At 42.1% G+C, this 20,064-nt stretch overlaps 1 protein-coding gene across 2 annotated transcripts in view; it reads left to right on the top strand.

Annotated features, from left to right (window-relative positions):
- The window catches only part of LOC117584740 (protein MLP1), an 81,182-nt gene that overhangs the window by 17,313 nt on the left and 43,805 nt on the right, over nt 1-20,064 (top strand). For both annotated transcript variants that reach the window (XM_034273815.1, XM_034273814.1), the window contains exon 2: nt 1,387-4,808. In XM_034273815.1, coding sequence (XP_034129706.1) covers nt 1,387-4,808 — 3,422 coding nt within the window. The remainder of the gene's footprint in view (nt 1-1,386; nt 4,809-20,064) is intronic.

Below are 20,064 nucleotides of genomic sequence, written 5' to 3'. Positions count from 1 at the left end.
GTGCCACACGCCGCCCGCCTTTGGTGGAAACTTTGTGTGCATTTTGCACTTGATAACAATCGCTTTTTGGGGGGATGGTGTTTGGGGTACAAAACTTTCACGCGAAAAAGTTCAAGGACATTCTGTGCTGGGTGTGGCATCCATTTATGCTGCTGAGGTTGAAACTTTCAGACGATGGCAGCAGCGCTCTTGCCTCGGCTTGTTTGACTTGTCTGTTGAAAATTGCATTTTCGATTAAGTCGGGCTTGGGCTCTGTGTAAACTGCCATCGAGTACATTTCATATTGTGGCATGCAGCAAATTTAGAATGTGCTACCCAAAGCCATAAAAATAAACCAAAGGATTGTCTAAGGAGATGAAGAAACTTTCTCGTGTCTGCCTAAACGATGGCAGAGTTGATAGTTTGATTGTTTGACATGCATTTAGCACATTAAATGGAAGTTTTTTGGTACTGATGGTGGGAGAAGATATTGGGAATACATTTGAAAGAGATTCAATTGATTTGAAAGGCCAATTTCTTAGGAAATGTATTTAAACCAGTTCAGAATGTTGAGTAATATTGAAGAATTACACTTCTAAGACCTCCCCAGCTAAATGTGTCACACTTTTCTCCACATTAGTTCACATTCACAGCCTGACACTAAATCCCTTAATGAGAACTGGGAGCCTTAGCATTACTTATCCATTACGAACCACAAGAATCCACCCTGTAGCCTGTCTGACTCCTCCGCTCGTTCCTGTTCGTGCATAATTAGCTATCTCTGTGATTATATCCCCCTTGATGCTATAATTTCATTATAGCCGAGACACTTTTCTACTTTTCCCACCCCTTGTCGCTGCCATAAACAGCCCGATGGTGCCATAAAACTCCTGCTGCCATGGCTGACACTTACTTTTTCTGATTTGATTAAACTGCAATTAGCTTTGGGGAGGTACGGAAACAACCCTGCAGCATAGACAACGAAGCTGCATAATGTCCGATGACATCAGCCGAAAGGGCAAAAGAAAGCCCCACCCTGACGGGGGTTAAAAGTGCGTTGAACTGGTGCCAAGTGGAAACGCCCCACTGAACTACTTTGGCCACACGGCAGCTACTGCCAAAAAGTCTGAGCACGTGCAGGATGTACTAGGATGGATGCCTGGACCCGGCTGGCGCCATGAAGAAAAGCTGCACTGAAAGAAGGGCAGAAGGGATGAATTATTTGACATCCATTAGGATATCCTCTAATATTTCTGTAATTGGTGCTCCAATTTCTCTCAGTGCAGCAATGAATCGAAAAAACACTAAGGGCAAGTGTTTGCCCTGACAGCTGGAATAATTTGCATAATTTTAGGAATCTTTGAGATTTTTCCCAACTTAATTACATTTCTCTTTGCGTCTTTGCAGGATCCGGCCACATCACGTATACCCCGCCTGGATGGCCAATCCCGAATACCACAGCCGGGCAACTTTGGCATCACCCCGAACACCACCTCACACATACGACCGCCGACGAGCAGTGGCAACACACTGAAGGCCACGCAGATCTTTCGCACCCCAGCACTGGCGCCAGCAGCGACAGCGGCCAAGACGCGTCCTGCCAGCGTTTATGCGGCATCAGGCGGTGCCACGGGCCCGCTAAGGGATCTGGGGAGCAGCATCAAGAAGAGCGCCAGCGGCGAGAGGATCAATAATGCTGTGAGCCTGCTCAGCAAGCGGACCACCACAGTGCTCAAGAAATACTTTGGCAACAATAATGGAATGATAAGGAGCAGTTCGCCTGGGGAATCGCCAGCTCCCGCCAGTGCCAAGCAATCGCCGATGACGAGCTCATTGCCGGTGACGCCGATGCCGGGTGGGAAGCGAGCGATGGTCAGCAGCCAGCAGTTGACCAGCAGCACACCCATGCCCCTGCTGCGGTCCGAGACCTTCGTCTGTGACGAGGAGGAGGAGAAGAAGATGTCGCCACATCTGAACCGAACGCGGCTGGAGAGCACGCGAATCTCCAGCATGGGATTTGGGCAAACAATGGACATGGACTCACCAGATTTCAATGCCACGCAGGTCCTGGCAAGGGATGCCACGCGCATCTTAAAGGATACGCCCAAAACTATGCTGGATCAGGCCCATCAGGTGATGAAGGGTTTGGCCAAGATGAGCTCACTGGGCTCGCCCATAGCCCACGAATCACCGTCCCTGAGGATGCCGGCGAAAGATGCCACCCTGACGATTGTGCCGCAGAGTCTCTCTCCGGGATTTGGCAAGACGATGCATGTGATGTCCCAAGATTCTGTGGCCGCCAGCTCCACCCACATAATCAACAACTCACCGATGCTGGGAAGGACCATGCCGGTGATCCAGGCAAAGGATTCAACCAGAACCATCGCCTCCCACTCAACCGGAATGGGAAATCTAACCAAAACCATCGACGCACCCGGAGATGTTACAAAGTTTATTGCCAATGGGGGAAATCTAACGAAGAGCATGGATCAGTTGCCGCTGCTGGAGCACATGTCCATGCCATCGGGTTTGGATGCGGTGGCCAGTGGCAAGGGCAGTGGCGGCACAGAGAGAGCGCAGACCGAGCTGGACGACACGCTGGACGTGACGTTGACTCCGCTGGCGCCGGACAAGGCCAACATGAAGCTGCCACTGAACTCCACCCTGAACACGGAGCGCCTGCTCGATCTCAGTGGCCTCCAGTCGCCGGCACGACACATCCAATTGTTGAATCTGACGCGGGAGTTCATGGAGGCCACACCGCACAGGAATGCCGCTCAGATGGGACGTCGTTCCATGGGCCAGCACACGCTGCTGTGCCTCTCGCCGCAGTCGGCGACGACAACGCCGCACGGGATGCGGCTGGGCCAGCAGACGCCACAGCCGGTGCACTTGCTCTCGCCGCTGCTGAAGCAGGCCCAAAGCGAAATGGTGCTGCCGACGCGTACCCCCGATGCAGAAGGCCACGCGACGATAGAGAACACTTTGACATCGTCGCGGAGTCGCACACGCTACAGCTTTGGCATGGATCTGCCCGACTCTACGCTGGACTGCTCCATTGAGTTGGTGGACAACTCGTTCTCATCCTCCCAGCAGCAGTTGCAGCAGCTGCAGCAGCAGCTCCTCAAGAAGCAGAGCTCCTTCGACATGGACGAGAGCCTGGGCATCCTCACGCCCGACCAAATGAAGGAATTCCTCGACTCGCCGCACAACAATCTCATCCACAACATGGAGCTGCAGCTGGCGGCGGGCGGACATCGGATGCACCATCCGAATATGCAGCAGCTGCGAATGGAGCAGACGCCCTCCCCAGAGGAGCTGCCCCTGGATCCCATAGAGATCAAAACGGAGATTGTGAAGCAGGTGGAGGCCGCTCCCCAGCCACCGCAGGTGTGCACCTCTGCGGGGCAGTCGAAGCTCAGCAACAGCTTCATCACGAGCGTCACCAGTGTCACCAGCCTGGACACGGGCTACCAGGGCGACGGGGAAATGTCACGTCCAGCCTCGCGTGGCGCCTCGGATCACTCACCCAGCAATGGGCCACATTTGGGACGGGTGAGCCGCCAGCCCAGTTTTCCGCCACCCATTCCAGCGGCAGCTCCGGCAGCGCCCATGCGGCGGCAAGACCCAATGACGGACTCTGATTTCTTTACCGAATCCGATGCGGATGATGTGCTGCAGCGGGGTGATCGACGGGCCCAAGTGATCGATGGACAGCTGTACGGCCCCACCATGCAGCCGAGTGCCTCCGTGCCGCAGATGGAGGACTCGTGCATGGAATCTTCGGGGATTTTCACGGATGTGGAGAATCGTTGCGACGAGGAGATGCGACAGCCGGAGCTGGAGGTGGATCCGGATGTGGATATGTCGCCGGATGACTCCACACAAACAATGCGCAAGACGGGAGCGGCAGGTCAAGGTCAGTCGCAGCAGCAGCAACTGCAGCAGCGACCTCCCAGCAGCTGTCTCTCTTCCTCTTCGGCAGCCACAACGCTTTCGAATCGAACATCGTACTGCAGCGTCGATGGGGGAAGCACGAAGAGCTTTGCCGACGAAGCTTTCGTGCCGACGGCGGCCGCCTCAGCGAGTACTGGTGGCGAATGCTGCCGATCATCGTTGGGGCTTTCAGTTCAGCCCACAGCGTCGCCGCGTCCACACGCCTCATTGTCGTCGCTCTGCACCGTCGAGACTTATCGCGGCTCCACCTCCTCCAGTTCGTCGATCGCCTCGCCCAAGTCGTGCAAAGCTCTGACCACAACAACCGCAAGATCCACCAACGTATCGGGCACCCCTCGCAGCTCCAAATCGCCGCGCAGTGGCAAAGCCTCGCCCGCGTCTCGCAAATCGCATGCGCCCAATAAATGGGATGCCGTTATGAATAAGATCGCCAGCAATAAGCCTTTGATCAAAACCAACTACAATGATGTGAAATCGAAAGTTTCCAGCACACGTGCCGCCATGGCAGGTGGCCAGAACTCTGTCCAGGGCTCTGGCTCGGGTTCCACACCCGTTCAGGGCTCCTCGAACGCTGTGTCCAAGGCCACCACGCCCAGTCCGCGGGGCAGTCCCAGTGTCAGTGCCAGGCGTTCGCCCTCGGCCACCCCCAAAGTCGTACCGCGACACCCCCTCGTTGTAAAGCGAAGCAGCAGCAGCAGCGCCACCAGCAGCTCAAAGACGGCCACACCATCACCGCCTCCGTCAACGCGGCAGCCACAGGATAAAGGCTCAGTTGTCAACGGCGCTGGTGTCGGCATACGGTCTAGCTTCAAGTCCCCAACGTCACCCACATCGCCGCCGACTAAAAGATTGCAGTCGACGCTTATCAATCGGTGAGTGAAGTTAAAGATATTTTATCTTGAAGAGCTTTTTCCTTGGGAACGGAGAGATGTGAGTGGACAGAATAAACGGGCCTGATGTGATGTCATTGTACGTATGGAAGTGTGAAAACTGATGTGTAATGTGAAATTTGGCAATATGCTGCTTAATGTACAATGTGATACTATGCTGTTTTTTGAGATATTAATAGATGGGTTTCCTGTACAATATTTACATACATTTGCGTCGCTCCTTATCTATTAGTAGGCAGATCAATAGAATATGTTTCAGGGAGTGAAGAAGATTCTAATGTTTGTAGATCAATAGAGGAAAATATTTGTTGTATTTGATAAATGGGCGTTTACAAAATGATTTGATGTGATAATTGTACGGTTGAGGCAATTTGAGGGATTCAACAGCTGGAAGATCTAATCGGAATAAGAGGAATCGGTAGGAGCTACAAACTAATATTTTTGAGGAATTTAAACAAGATTAAGAACAAAATAAAATAAAAACACAAACCCATAAAAATAGCGTCAAGTTGAGATCTTCATTTGATTTCAATTGAATCAATGGAATTGTTTTGCTAATTATTTTGGCATAGATCAGTCAGTAGCTGATAAGCAATACGAAAAATATGTGTCGGAATTCATTATAAATAAAAGAAACAAAGCGTAGACACGTTAGTATTCTTTTTATTTGTTTTTAGCATATCTTTAGCGCAGTTTCTTATCGCTTCTAACAGCATACCAAACCTATCAATTTTCTTATCAATGCTTTTGCCTTTTTTGATGGATTTCTTGGGTTATTTTTGTGTTCCACTTTTTATTTTTGATAGGGCTATCGAATGTTTGTTAATGGCCATACAAGCCACACACAAATGCACTCTCACACACAGACTGTGTACCTGTTCCATGGCAATCTTGTCCAAGTTTTTAATGAGTTCAGGGCCATGTGGCTAGGTGGCTCTTCGAGTCGATAACAATTGCAGCAAAGTATTTCAATAATTCATCAGAGAACACTCGTAGAATTTGAAATTACGAGTAAATGAAGAATGATGAGTGGGATAATAAATAAATATTTGCAAAATGAATACAGAAAAGAGTAGTACAGAAATACTTTGTGTTCAATGTGTTGGACTATTTAATCTCTGCAGAACTTTGTTCTCTTTTCTATTAAAGTTCTTGAAAGGTGCAAATTAATTTGCTCCATTCACACTTTTCGTTAATTTACTGTCTGTGACGTCATTGGCGCTTTGTGTGTGTGTGTAAATGTTCAACAAATTAACCACATTGGCCTGCCCTGAATTGCCTTTAATTAGATGGTAATCCACATTGGAATACGCCCCCCATTTCTCGGTAAACAAAAGTGCCAGCGAAACAGTTCACGAACTTTAGGTACAATTTGTGGAATTTGTGGAAAGAGCAGCAAAATGGCAGAGCTGTGGAGGTAAAGACGCTAAAGTTACCTAATTTATTGAACTCGTGTCGTGTGTACTAAACATCATTTAGCCATGGATAAGTCTGATGACCGTAGAGCAAAAAGTTGGTCGAAATTGAAGTGAACAGAGAGGGGAACGCTGTGTGTTTGTGATTTGCTTTAATTTCCAGCTTAATTTCGCAGATATAAAGTGCTTATAATGCGCAGCTTTTTGTGCTGTTTTGTCATGTGAACACACAAATCGCTTACGGCCATTGAAATGAAAATTTCTGTGCAGGCCCCTCAGGTGCATACATTATACAAATTAACTCTGAAATGAGACAAACAAAGGAAGGGAGGCATGGTAATTAATACCTCTGCACTTTGACTTTTGGTTACAGGGAAAAGTAAAGGGGTTAGGGTTAGAGTCACCAATCTAACAAATTGTTAAACACACTAGAAGGCAGAACAAATTATAATGTTAAGCATGTATTTATACCCTTTTAGAGTGTACTTAGGGTTAGAAGAATGAGAGATTTCAGGGTTCATAAAATAATCCCTGTATTCAGCAGCATCTCTTCTCTAGCAAATGCAGATACAAATCCTTAAAACGTGTTGTAGCTAGCCATAACTAAGTTGTATAATTTATCCAGTACTTTCCATAGAACAAATTAATATTTAAGAGTATCCAAATATGCGGCCAACCCGCGAATCTTTTCATTTTTGCCATTTTGTTTTGGTAGGGCTTTTTTTCATGTTATTTTTCAGTTCGCAGTTCAGTTAACATGCAAAACATTTCAAATTACAAATTTTCCGCAATAGCTAACAATTGCACTGCCAGCAAAAACCACAAACTAACAATCTGCAATTCGCGGAGAATCCCCCACAGCCTCTCTCTGAAATTATCAACATTTTTTGCCGTTGTATTTCCCTACACGACCCAAACAACAATAAAAATTCATTAGATAAGAGATTTTAATCAGAGGTAAGCCACGATTCGTGGAATTGTATTTGTTAGATGCTTTTTGTTCAACCCTACTCATGGCTTTTCTTTCAATTCGAATCAAACATCAAAGATTTCAACAAGCCACAGCCACATATGCTTATATGTATATACAGTAGCTATAGATATAGATATATTTCTCATCCGAGACGAGCCGAGTGGAGCCGGCAATAACAAACTGAGCAATGTGAATGTATCTTGTAGTGTGTGCTTTGTTTGGGTCACGGAACCGGCTCGCGCGACTGTGTGAAAAACACCCAAGCTCAAGTTGAGTAGATCTGTATGTATGTGAATATGTACATATCTATATATATCTATATGTCTGCTTAAAATCCAACTGTCAATTCACATGCGCTTACGTAAATGAATGAAATGCTTACACGTAATGGGAGAATCTTGTGATATTGAGAATGGGAATCGGGTTTAGGTGAAGCGAAGGTTTAAAGCTTGAAAGTAATACATACTCGATTATAAATTAATATATTTGTGTTCCCTTTTAAAGTTATTTTAAGTTAATGGGATTTGTACATTCAATAGTTCTACATTTGAATTGATTACATACGAGATTGTTGTCAATTTAAACCATTACGTCATGGGTCTTACTACAGAGATGTTAATTATAGCCTCAGTCCAGAAATGATATCACTGTCGTAATGAATAACATACAATAATATACAACAATATATATAAATGTTTCTTTACGTTTTTGAGAGTGCGAATATTTCACAGCTATCAACAGTCTTGTGGAAAGCTATCTTATTCAATTAAAAGTTCAGCAAACTAAGACACATTTTGGCAATAAATAAATAATTGTATTAGCTCATAAATATTTCGCCTTTCAGAGAAAGGACTTCTGGGCTGAACGTTAAAATGATTTCCATTATAAATTCATTGCCATGGATTGAAACTTTGTTTATCCCACAGATTATTTATTTTATCAATGGCAAAAGCAATTTCAATATAAAAATGTATGACGAAAAATCAAACAAAACTTCAACTTCATTACAAACTTGTAATCACAATTTGAACAATCAGCGAGGAACAATCAAACAAATTTGTTTGCTTCACAAAAACTTTGTACAAGACAGACACAGACCTAGCCGTAATTTAGGTCTCCCTAGTCTTTTGGCCATTAGCGAACACATGTTATCAGCCAGAGGGCAGACCTCTAGACACGGCGGACAGAGAAACGGCGTGTTACTTCAAGATAAACAATCCGAAACAGAGGGGCCAAAAGCCACACGAATAAATATCATAAATTTCGACAAGGTCAACAGAATAGCAACAGCAATTAAGGAAGTACACGAGATCATAGTCTACGCTCCAAAGAAAAACTCAAAGCACACGAATGCAAATATTGATTTTTCATCTAGAAATAGACCAGTGGCATTTCCTCTCTCTCTCAGGAATCAAAAATAGGTCTGGGTGGGGGCTTATAGAGTTGGGAGAAAATTGGAAATCGAACATTAGGCGCGTCTCGCACACCGTCGAGCATAATAACGATTTGTGGTCTGGTAAGCGGATTCATTATCACGTGCATGGCGGCGAGGCTTTTGTTTTCTCGACTGGTGCTTCAGACACCGTTTCGCTGTAAGATGCGAGAGTCATAAAATGAATTTTTGCACTGAGAGAAAACGTTTGTCAGAAAGTAAGGGACTGTTTTGAGCGAAGTCTACTTGCCCTCGCTCTTTATGTCTGATGAACGCCCTCTCTTGGCCCAGTGTCTTCCATCACCATTTCATACTGTGTTTACGACTTTGACCTTTCGCAATGATATGGTAGTTTTAACTCTAATGACAATGACGATTGTTTCTCTAATAAAATGGCCATAAATGTCATGGTGTTATTAATAAAAGCCATCAAACTCAATTGGATCCATACGGCGAGAGTGAAACGTTCGACCGCCGCATGGAAATTGCTAATAAAGTCGTTTCAATCTGCCAAGTCTTCCAAGCAGCCTCCGGCTTTATGTTTTGGGGCATGTCCCAGGCGGACAGACAGGGAGTCGAGTCGGTCTTCGGTGGCATACAGTCGCGCAGCTCTGCTGTGACAAGTGTCATGCGGACCTGTCAACACGTTGAAAGCCGAAGCCGCGAGCCCATGAGCGAGAGAAGTCGACTATTTAACGCCCGCCAACAAAAACAGCAACAACAACATACTTTTTAATTAAAAATGCAACCAGTTTCCTTTTTTTCTTTGCTTTTTGGCTTCAGAGCTTTGCTTTAAAAGTTTGCATCAAATTATGTAATTCTTTTTCTGGCAAAGATAAAAAGATGAAAGACGAAGCTTTCTATACACTTTTAGATCGATATTTGAAGATTTTATACATATTTTAAATATACAAACTATAATTTGTATTTCGCTGCAGTGCCCACACCTTTTCATAGCTATATTACCCATTGAAAGTGTATAAAATTGTGTTAAAAATGTGAATATGTTTGCCCCCAAAAACATAAGAGAAAAAGGCCAACAGAATCACGCTTTCCTCTCCAAATACCCTCATCATACCGCTCATTCTTTTGCTTTTTTGCGCTTTTTAGTTTTGTTTGCATTTTTAATATCCCGTTTTTTTTTTGTGTGCATAGCTGGCCAATTCATAAATTTATAATGGGATTGTGAAATAAGTGTGTATAAATATTAAATTAGCTGCTGCTGTCGCTTGTTTAAATGAAGATACAATTTTAGGGGGTTGAGTTGGCAATGCTGACCATTTGGCGTACTTCCTAAAAAGCCAGTTTAAAATTGATTATATCAAAATGTTGAATCTGTAAAAACCTGTATTTTAATTGACAATTTCAGATGTATCGATTCAGAGAACATTTTTACTATTGAACCAAATAAATTCGAGAAACGGAAGTTACTCCATCATCCAAGAGAAACAAACAACAAAAAATTGAAGCACTTTATGTGTTTTTATTTGAGTATTCCGGAGGGAAATCAAACGGAAATCTAAACAAAAATTGCAATAAAATATAGCAAACAGAGCATGATTTTTTTTGAATCATTTTCTATACCGTAATTTGAATATAATTTAAAACGAAATTATCTGCCAGCATGAGGTGGTAAGGTTTATTTACTTTTTCTGCTGGCAAATTTACTAAAATTGGGTACACTCCATATTTATTGATGTTCTGAAGGTGGGTTAAGGGACCTCGTTGTGAGAGTCGACTATTTTCTGTATTAAGAGGAAGTTGCAACTTTCCCTCCCACAACTCCAATACAACTTTCATCTCTCCTGAATACCCATTAAGAGAAACAGCAATACCCAACCATAACACACACACACAAGCCGTGTTAAATGTTAAATATTTGATTGGCAACAAATGAAGTTAAAAGTTAAGCCAGCCAGAGCAATTTTCGGCCCAATTGTCAGATGCTCCACAAAAATAAAACACAATTTTTGGCAAAAGTTCTTCAGAAAAAGTGTGGTGTGTAGCCAACAACTCGGTTGGAAAAACTCAAGGAAACACTATTTGAGTAAATTTACGGCGCAAACTTATCCCCAGAGTAAAGCTGCGAAAATTGGTTAAGCTCTTGTTTGCTTTTCCAATTTACAAGAGCGAAAAACCAACAAATCGCTTGAATTCATCGAAAAGTTGAGAGAGCCATTTAGATGGATGTAAATCATACGAAACCCGTTGTGTTTTTGGTGACCCTGAACTTGTGCCGGAGTCCAACAACCAAACCGAATCGAGTTGAGCCGAGTCGAATGGATAGCCAATTAGGCGTCGTGAGAATATTTATGCGCTAATCAATGATCTGCTTGTATTTATGGGCGTATGCGGCAACGGTTTGGATTTGCTTTGCTGGTTTGAATAACAATAAATTTCCATAAAGAGCGCCAGTCGGAGAATAGAACCTACATTATGGGCTTTGCGAGTGTGGAAATTTATGGTGTGGTTTGAACCCAATCCCTACTCCCGTTTGACCTTTTTATGAGTGACACATTTGGTTGTGTGAAATGTGGAAAAATGCTGTACAGGCTTGAAGGCCATTAATCATTATTATTCTGACAAGTGAGACCTTTGGATGGGCTAATCCTTGGGCAAAAAAACAAACTGAAACCATAAACGAAACTTTTTACACTCTGATTGGGTGTGTGTTTGTCCCCAGATTCCTACAATTTAAAGGTTTTTTGTTTTTCGCATGATTGATTTACTTATGATTTCAATGAATTGTCCTTAGTCGTACGCACATTAATCTCTTATCGAATGTTAAGTTTCAAATAGAATAATAATGCGCACATAAAATATGTCAAAGAAATCGTTTCGCTTTTTGCCAGAGTGACAAATGTGTAAGCTGATGGGAGTGACCCAAAAATGGTAGAGACTGAAGCCTTAAGCCTGGAATTCTAATGAAACACAATAAATCTTTGCGCCACATTTACATATTGGCGTTGTAATGAGTTTCAATGAAAGAGTTTTATTAATTTCACAAAAGTCTTTCATTTCGCTAAATATTTCTCTCGTTTGCATTCCCCTTGGGGCACGGTGGCACTGGCTGTTTTTCTGTTGTTAATTGATCATCTTTTGTGCCTTTGGGGCAAACTGGCTGGGAGTTGTATAAAGTTGTTAGCCGTTAAATTGGAACCAGAACACTCCCCACGGTGGTTCCCAGTAAAAATACGCTGGCGAATGATGAAATTCAATAGAGCGTAACCAAATCCTATTTTCAATCAAATTTAATGAAATTGTTGAATGCAATTCGCAGCTTTTGTTGCATTTTGACGTCAATTAAGCATTTCATTCAGGGCCCCGATTGAAAAATCCATTCCTACCGCGTGGAAACGCTTTTAGAATATTTATTCAGGGAACGTTGAATTTTTCAAGCCAAGCATTTCTCACCTTTTTGCTAGACTTTGCGCCTGCCACTGTGACGCATTTGCATTAACAATTTATGCCAATTTCTTCCTTTTTGGTGGAGTAATTACTCGGGGGTTCGAGGTTCTTCAGAGCACAAGAAACTTGAAATTTGAAATTGTAATGAAGTTTGGTTTCTGTGGCCGTAAACTTTGCCCAGTAGTTGCGGAAAATGGTTTATTAGCAGCTGAGCGAAGCGGACGCGGAATTACTATGCAAATTTACAGACTTTTGAGTGCAAGGGGAATCCGAAAGTATAACAAAACTCAAGGTTCTAGAAGGTGTTTTTCGTGGCAAGTATTGGCAAGTATTCATTGCGTGAACCTGAAAATACGGGTATAAATATGTTTATCTATTTAATAAAATTGTTCGTAGAACAACAGGCTGATAAGCATCGATTATACACTGTATAAACCTGTATTTCAATAGCCAATATTAGATAATTACGATTACGAGAGTATTTTTTTTATAAACCAAATACTAGGGAATTCTTTATTTGAATCTAGGAACGGAAGTTGCGGCATCAAATCAAGATCTAAATTACCCAAAAATATTAATGTCTTATGCGAGTTTCAAAGCGGAAATCCAAACAAAAGCAAGCCAAAAATACATGCTGACATGATTGTTTTATCTGCATTAATTTAAATGTGAATATTGAAATTGAAATGCAAATGATTTGCATGCGTGAGGGGGAAGGGTTTACTTTTCTCTGCTGGAACTATTTACTTTAATGGGGTACATTTTCTAGTTTTTTAAATTATTTTAATATATTTGTTAAACCTGACAATTGGTTGTCGAATTGCCTACCATTATCCTTTACAATAAAATGCTCTCATCATCTTTTCCCTTTCCGAATATTCTTTTGGAAACATCATTAACTAAATGAATTCCTTCAATTTCCTTTATTGAAAGTTTCCGTTCCCGTTATCCTAATAAATTGACATTCCATTTCCACCATAAATAAATAGATTTTATTGATGGCCATATTTGTGTCGCTTTTAATTACAAAACAAATCAATTATATAGCATTCTCGCCATTTCATTTGCCTGATTAAGTAGTAACTCTAACCCGTTTTCACTCTCCCTGTTTGCCTGTTTGCAAATTAAATACAAATATGTGTCATTTCAGCTGGGTTTACTTTGAAATTTTGTGGGCTAGGCATTGGCCATTAATAAGCAATTAGCAACAAAGTCACCATGGAAATTGTACGGGCTGGAAGTACAAAAAGTCTCACGTGCCCAATGACATTTGATGGCATTTTAAGTGCCAGCGAATAAACAGCTGAGTAATGCTCTCCCTCTTTATCACTGTGGTATTCCCTACCCATCATTAACATTATCATCTGAAATCCAAAAATGAAGTTCCATAAAAAACGAAGCCTTAAGGGAAACCACCTCCACAGGGTGAGAGTGAAATATCTACGAAAACCATACATTTCTGTGAGCGTGGCAAACAAATTGCCTTCCGTGTGGGAAATTATGGCGTGTGTGGAGTCAAATAAAGTGAGGAACCAACAAACCAATAGACAGGCGGCCCCAAAAATTGGGGAGTGGAAAAGCTGGAGAGTCGTTAGAACCGATGGAGGCGACTGGGAAGTTTAGGGGAGCTGCCGAGCATCTGTACGCACAGGAATCGACGACAAATCATGATTTGTCAGGGCCCATCAACAGGGAAAATACTGGCGAAGCAATGGCATCAGAGGAGTGCCACTCGAGACCCCGACCCTGCCCCATGTCGCTGTTATGTCTCACCTGAGCATTTACGCAATCACCAGACTTAACCCTCGACATGTGTCACTCCTTTGATCCATTCTTCATGGGGCCATCAATACACTTTCTGTACCCTCAGCGAATTTTGTCCTATCCGATGACAGATGTACCCTCGTACTTCTATAAGATTTAAAGATCGAAATAGATCTAAAATATATTTCGTACAGTTCATAGCCGCTAAGAGCTGAATATTTGTATGGATAGTTTATTGTATTATTGCAGAAAAATGCCTCTGTAAGGGCATTTCCTGTTCTCTTATTGATTTCTTGTCGTTTTGGGGCTTTGGCAACATTTTGACTTTTGCTCTCTGCTAAAACACCTTAAATCTCTTGCATGCGATTTTCCTCACATGTTTCGTAATGTCAACAAGAATTTTTCCGCTCCCCGTCGTGTCGTTTTCCCCATTTGTTCCCCCCAAGTATTCAATCTCTTGTGTGGCAATCGTCTGAGGATTTTAATTTGTCGCCTGCTCTCATCGGTGTTTTTTAAGGGGGGGAAAATGCTTTACAAGTTGGTGAAATTTTCCTGCATTGTTGTTGCTTGCTCTTTCTGACAGTTTCTTTTCGTTTTTTTCAATGATATTTGATTAATGTTGGGGTTTTCTTCTTTTGCTTTTGTCTTGCTTTCTTGACTGCTTTATAAATTGGATATTAACTAATGAGCTTAAGTGATTTGGTAGCATTTTCTGCTCTTTCTCCCCCATTTTTGTGTGTTGTGAAAGCGCCACAGTTTTTGGGGGAAAATCTCATCGAGTGTGTTACGCTGTGTGTGTTCTATGGAAAGGGAAAACGATGCTCTGCCAGCTGTGTTTGTGTGTGGGAAATGTACATTGTGAAAGTCATTCATGGATAAAGCAAGTGGTTTATCAATGGATTGTGTAATTCATTGATTAAAGGCTACAGATTGAATGCGAGAATGAAGCATCTGTAGACCTTGATTTCCATTTGCTATTTATTCAGCTCAAACAAACTTTGTATCTTTGCTTATCTCAAATGTGAGCATTCGTAAGCTTTCATCTTATCTGAAAGTGACTTTAGTTATTTATTTTTGTCTTATCAAACTGTGAATTCCAGCTAAAAACCTCTTGCCACCTTATCAGCTACTGCACTTGAATACCATGAGTTTTGTCAGACATAACGACCACCCATTAGACCCCACATATAATGTGCACCTACCCCAATTCAATTTCACTTAGACACCCACGCTGTGCCCAATAATCCTATATCCTATGGTACGAGTATCTATGCTTCAAAGCGGCTACAGGCCAGCCACTTAGACGCCCATCAGGAAACTCCAACGAACACGACTAAATAGATTGCTTGGCCTACAAGCGCAGGACAGGGCAGGGCACAATGCTTGATATTACAATACACAGTCGAATAATTCCGACCCATGAATCACATGGCTTATTTTTAAACGACATCAGCGGGGCCACATCTATCCGCAGCACTAACTCAACAGAACTTATCCTCAGCCCAAACTCTATTTTTGCTCGCTTCTCTGTTCGGGCGGGACCCGGCAAAAATACAAAACAACACGCTGGGAACCAAAAAGAAACAAAATTTCGGCCTGGCCGAAAGAGCAGCAAACATCATCAGTATCACATCCCATTCCCATCACAAGCGAGCAAGCGAAATTAGTTCAAATTCTATATTTAAAAGTAGGACTGCCGGCAAAATGCTGCTGCTGCTGCTGCGGCTGCGGCTGCAGCTCCACTGCTGCTGCTGCCACATTTCCAAACGGAGCGCAACGCGTTGGAAAACACTTGTTTCGGTTTTGGGGGCTCTTTTCAAATAAAAATGTTGTTGCCCGATGTCGGTGGCAACATCGACAAGGTGAGACCAGAAAATGTTAGGTGCGCCACGGAAGATTTTTCGAGATTTCTAAATAAGTTACGCACCAAATATGTGTTAGCAGTTGCTTCTAGTAGTTTTTAGTTGTTATCCTTATCCAAGCACTCCCAATAAAAGTCTTAACAATCCTTAAATTATCTCCCAACCATAGAGCATTCCCCATTCGCTTAACACAAACATAATCAAAATCCACCAACTATGTTTTTTTTTTGACTATTCTTTATGCGAACCGCATAGGAAAACCGCGAAAAAGTTGCTGAAATGTTTACGCTCAGCTTCGTCCATTGTACGAGTACGATCCAATGACTACGAGTACGAGTGGAGCTACGAAACATGGGTAGAAAATGCTGAGCGTAGAGTAAGGGGCGCTGGAGCGAGACAGTGCCGGTCGCTAAGGCCCAGAATCAATTAGGTTTTTGCTTTCCTGCCATTGTTGTGCTACATCTATCTTGGATATTGTGAGTTTTTGAAATTCACCCAGACGTGAGGAAACATTTTCTTGTCAATTAATACATTTATGCATGTTTTTAATGGACACTTTTTGCGTTTCTTGGGCTTCCGCTGTCTCAGGCCAGTTCCAGTCGAGAGACCAAATGTGGATACACAGATGTCTTAAGTGTTTTCAGTTTTTGTGCCTGCTACCATTTGAGAAATGTGAAATAGTAAAGCAAATATTTGTCTTACAACTGAATGCCATTGTGGTCATCGGGGAATAGCAAATATTTGACTGGAGTGCCGTTGTCTGGCGACTATTTATAAAGCAATTCTTCGGTTGACCGCAATATCATCGAATCTGTACATTTGAATTTCTAGTCTGCGCCTTTTGTTATTGTAACATAAATTCCATCTAATTGGGTTGGTTGCATTTGGTTTTTTGAATACGTATGAGACCTTGGGGAAAATTTCGAAATTTTCATATTTACGATTGTATTGTAATTTATGGAATAATTTTGTGTATTTGGGGAAATGTTGCTGCCATACTGCACCGATAATTCTTATGAGATTTCATATAAAATCGCTGAAATATTCTAAAATGGTTTTAATAATAATTTTGACCTGAATGTCCTTTGGCCTAGAAAGATAATTTTTGATAAATATCTAAATATCAAATAATATTCTGCAGAATTGTACTCACGAAACCTTTGCTTATACATTTCCCAAACATTTTAGTATGGAATTAAGTTATTTTCTTACGTTCCACTGATCCACATTCAAGTGAGGGCAACAGCAAAGGGAAATTAGAACAATGCCTCTAATGAAAACAGACACGAACCCACCGATAGATCTTCACCGATCATTCAGAAGTTACTTCCAGTGGATGTTCAACAGCAAAAAAAGTAACATTTACATTTCTTATCGCTCAAGCCATTTCAATTTGCACATTCGTGGCATTTTTTCCGACATTAGTCTATATGTAGTCGGCTCTCTGTGAAGTCTGAATGAAGACAATCGTAGTGTGTTGTATTCGTAGCGTGCTGCCTTCTCATTCAACTATTTGCAATGGTTTCCTAACCTCAATGCTGCTGTTGTTGTCGTTACTTTTGTCGCTGATGTCGATCTATTGTAAAGTATGTCCCACTGCCCATATATGACTTAATGCGTTGCACTGTAGGAGAAAGAGTGCCAAAGCAAAAGAGCAGGTTGCCAGGCAATATGCCCATCAGTTGTCTCCATCTCCGTCTCCGTCTTTGTTTCACTGCAGAAGAACGAGTCTTGGCAGCTGCTCCATGCAATTGGTGCATTTGAAGCTGATTAAATATAAACACTTACATAAAAATTTTTGTATTCTTTCGTTTTCAATTTGTAGGTGAGACTACTTTCGTTTGCTCAATTGTCAACTACATGCTACAAATTCCATTCCATCAATTTGTGTGGTCTTACCATCTTTCAATAATTGTTGAAATATTTTCAAAGCTGACTTAATAGTAGATCTTTATCTTTGTTTTGCCCAAAATGAAAAGAGGTTGCCTCATTAGTCAAATATGGTTGGCTTTTCGACTGGGATAGCGACAAAACCATTTAGAGAGTCTGCATAGCGAATCTAATGGGACATGCTGATTCTATTAGCTGACATCAGCGTTACAATTTTTAAAATAAACAGCCACTGAAATGATTTGCCTCAAGTATTGCCTTTTGTTTCGTTCTGGGTTCGATTATCTTTTTATAGTAAATTACCTTGAAAGGAAATCCTCTTAAGAATATATTAGTGCTCACGAAGATTTAAGTCGTAAACATTCTACTGCTCAAAGTGATCTATCAAATTTATTGTTCCATTTTGTTAGATTTCCATTGGAGTTAGAGTATGTGTGGTTCCAAGATGAGCACTTGGGCATCATGTCCCCACTCGTCGTTGGGGGGTGTTCGTTATTGTTACAATTTCATGGCGATGGCCTGGCCAGGTCTGTCTGTGGCTTACGCTGGCATCAAATGCTGCTAATGTTCATTAATAACCCATGCGTTCCCCTGGTTCTCGTCTGGGGATCTGGTTGGCGAAACGCTGTGGAAGTTGTTCGTCTGGTTATGTTGTCACCAAAGGCGATTCTCTTTATGGGAAATAGGAGTATACTGTGCTCCAAATTGATGTGAAGTGAATCAAAAACAACCAGAAGTATTCCCTTTATCTCTGTGTCTTTATCTTTGAGATTGTTGTGAATGAAAATTTCATTGTTTTTTTATATCTAATAGAGAGAGAGAGAGAGACCAATTAGGTCTGAATTAATGCAAAAGGTCACCTAGATATTTGCAAGAACAAAAGAATTGATTAATGTGAATTTTCACAACTTTGTATATGCAAGAAATCGCATAATGAACTCATTGTGCCGCTCGGTCGGACGGTCGGCAAAGGAAGTGAACAATTTAATTATTCTACATTCTGTTCGCGGGCGGAGAACATTTTTTGAGGTTAAGAGGGCAAAGCTTTGAAGTAGAAGCAGAGGCAAAAGTGCAATCAAACCGATTAAAGTCAATTGTCTATGGCAGAGTGAAAGTATGAGCTTGCAGAAGGAATATAAGTAGAGGGAATCACGATAAATAATCTTTCAATATGAAAGCAAACTTCAAAGGCACTCAGAAATATGCAACTGCAATGGGAATTTAGCTCTGGGTGCTTGAAGAAGAATAAAGTACTCGGCTATATAAATACCCATTACTCCAGAAGTATCTACAGATACAGATTTCACTCTGCAAACCCTTTCCACAAATACAACATACCCCCGTATGCCAACAGTAAAGGGTATTAAAATCTCAATTAAATGGAGGAGAAACCCATCGAGGGAGTTGCAGATCCATCAAATGTTTGGTTTTCATTTCTGCAACGACAAATCATAATGCAAACTCTGCTAGATTGGTGCTTCCTCTATCCATTCTCGTATGTCCGCACGAGTACGAGTATCTGCATACAAAGCAGTATGCAAACACAACTTCAACTGCAATTAAGTTTAATGGAAGCTCATTAAGAGTACGAATTGTTTCAGCAGAGTTTCTGCATCGGGCTGTGGCACAAGAGGCTGGGGAGAGGCTGGGCTAACAATTGCATAATACATAGTACATACAGACATAATGGAGAGTGGGGAGAAGCTGTAGGTAGATGGGGTCCAAACATGACGCTAAATTATTGAGGATGCTGCAATTTGAAGTTGGCTTCAACAGCGAGAGGAAGTCACTTAATTGCTTCACAAATTTCGTTTACTCTTTCAGCCAGCCTCTGCCAAAGGCCAAAGATCAATTGAATGCCTGGCCAAATGCCAGTCTATGAGACTCACTTGTCAGATATTTTATGGATTTTGTCAGTGCTTTTAATGCGCCTTTTGTCCTCGCTGCAGTCGTTGAAACAGTTTCAGAATTGAGAATTTTAATGGGTATTGACTGCAGTCTTTTCGGGACTGTTCTAATGATACGTGATGTCAAGGATTCTTGGTGGTTTTGCCGATTAATTGCAGAAAGTTCACGACAATACAATGGCAGCATCGTGGAAAGAGATATGATGGCACATGTATATCTCCCCAAGGAAACCTAAAGCGACATGTGGACTATATGGGTGGAAATGTGTGATGGTGTAGGGTCTGACATGTGCACATTTATGTATGGTGCGCCCTTTAGAGGGTAAGCCAGATCAAGGGTTGGTTGTCTTTTGCCTCTTTTCAGCATTACATAATTTATTTTATAATAATTTTCGTTATCAAATATTGAATTATTATTATTCAATTACATTTTTCAAAGAATACATCCACTAAACTCTTTTGAAATCCATAAGCCACAAGGCAATATTACTCGAAAATTCTTAAATTTTCAACATACTTATAACAAGTGTAGCAAGGCTTTCCATATTGCATGTCACTGCCACTCCTCTCATTTTCATTAATTTGCA

Source organism: Drosophila guanche, unplaced genomic scaffold (assembly GCF_900245975.1).
Source record: "Drosophila guanche unplaced genomic scaffold, DGUA_6, whole genome shotgun sequence".
Classification (NCBI taxonomy): Eukaryota; Metazoa; Arthropoda; class Insecta; order Diptera; family Drosophilidae; genus Drosophila; species Drosophila guanche.
This window is presented reverse-complemented; position numbering and strand designations above follow the sequence as displayed.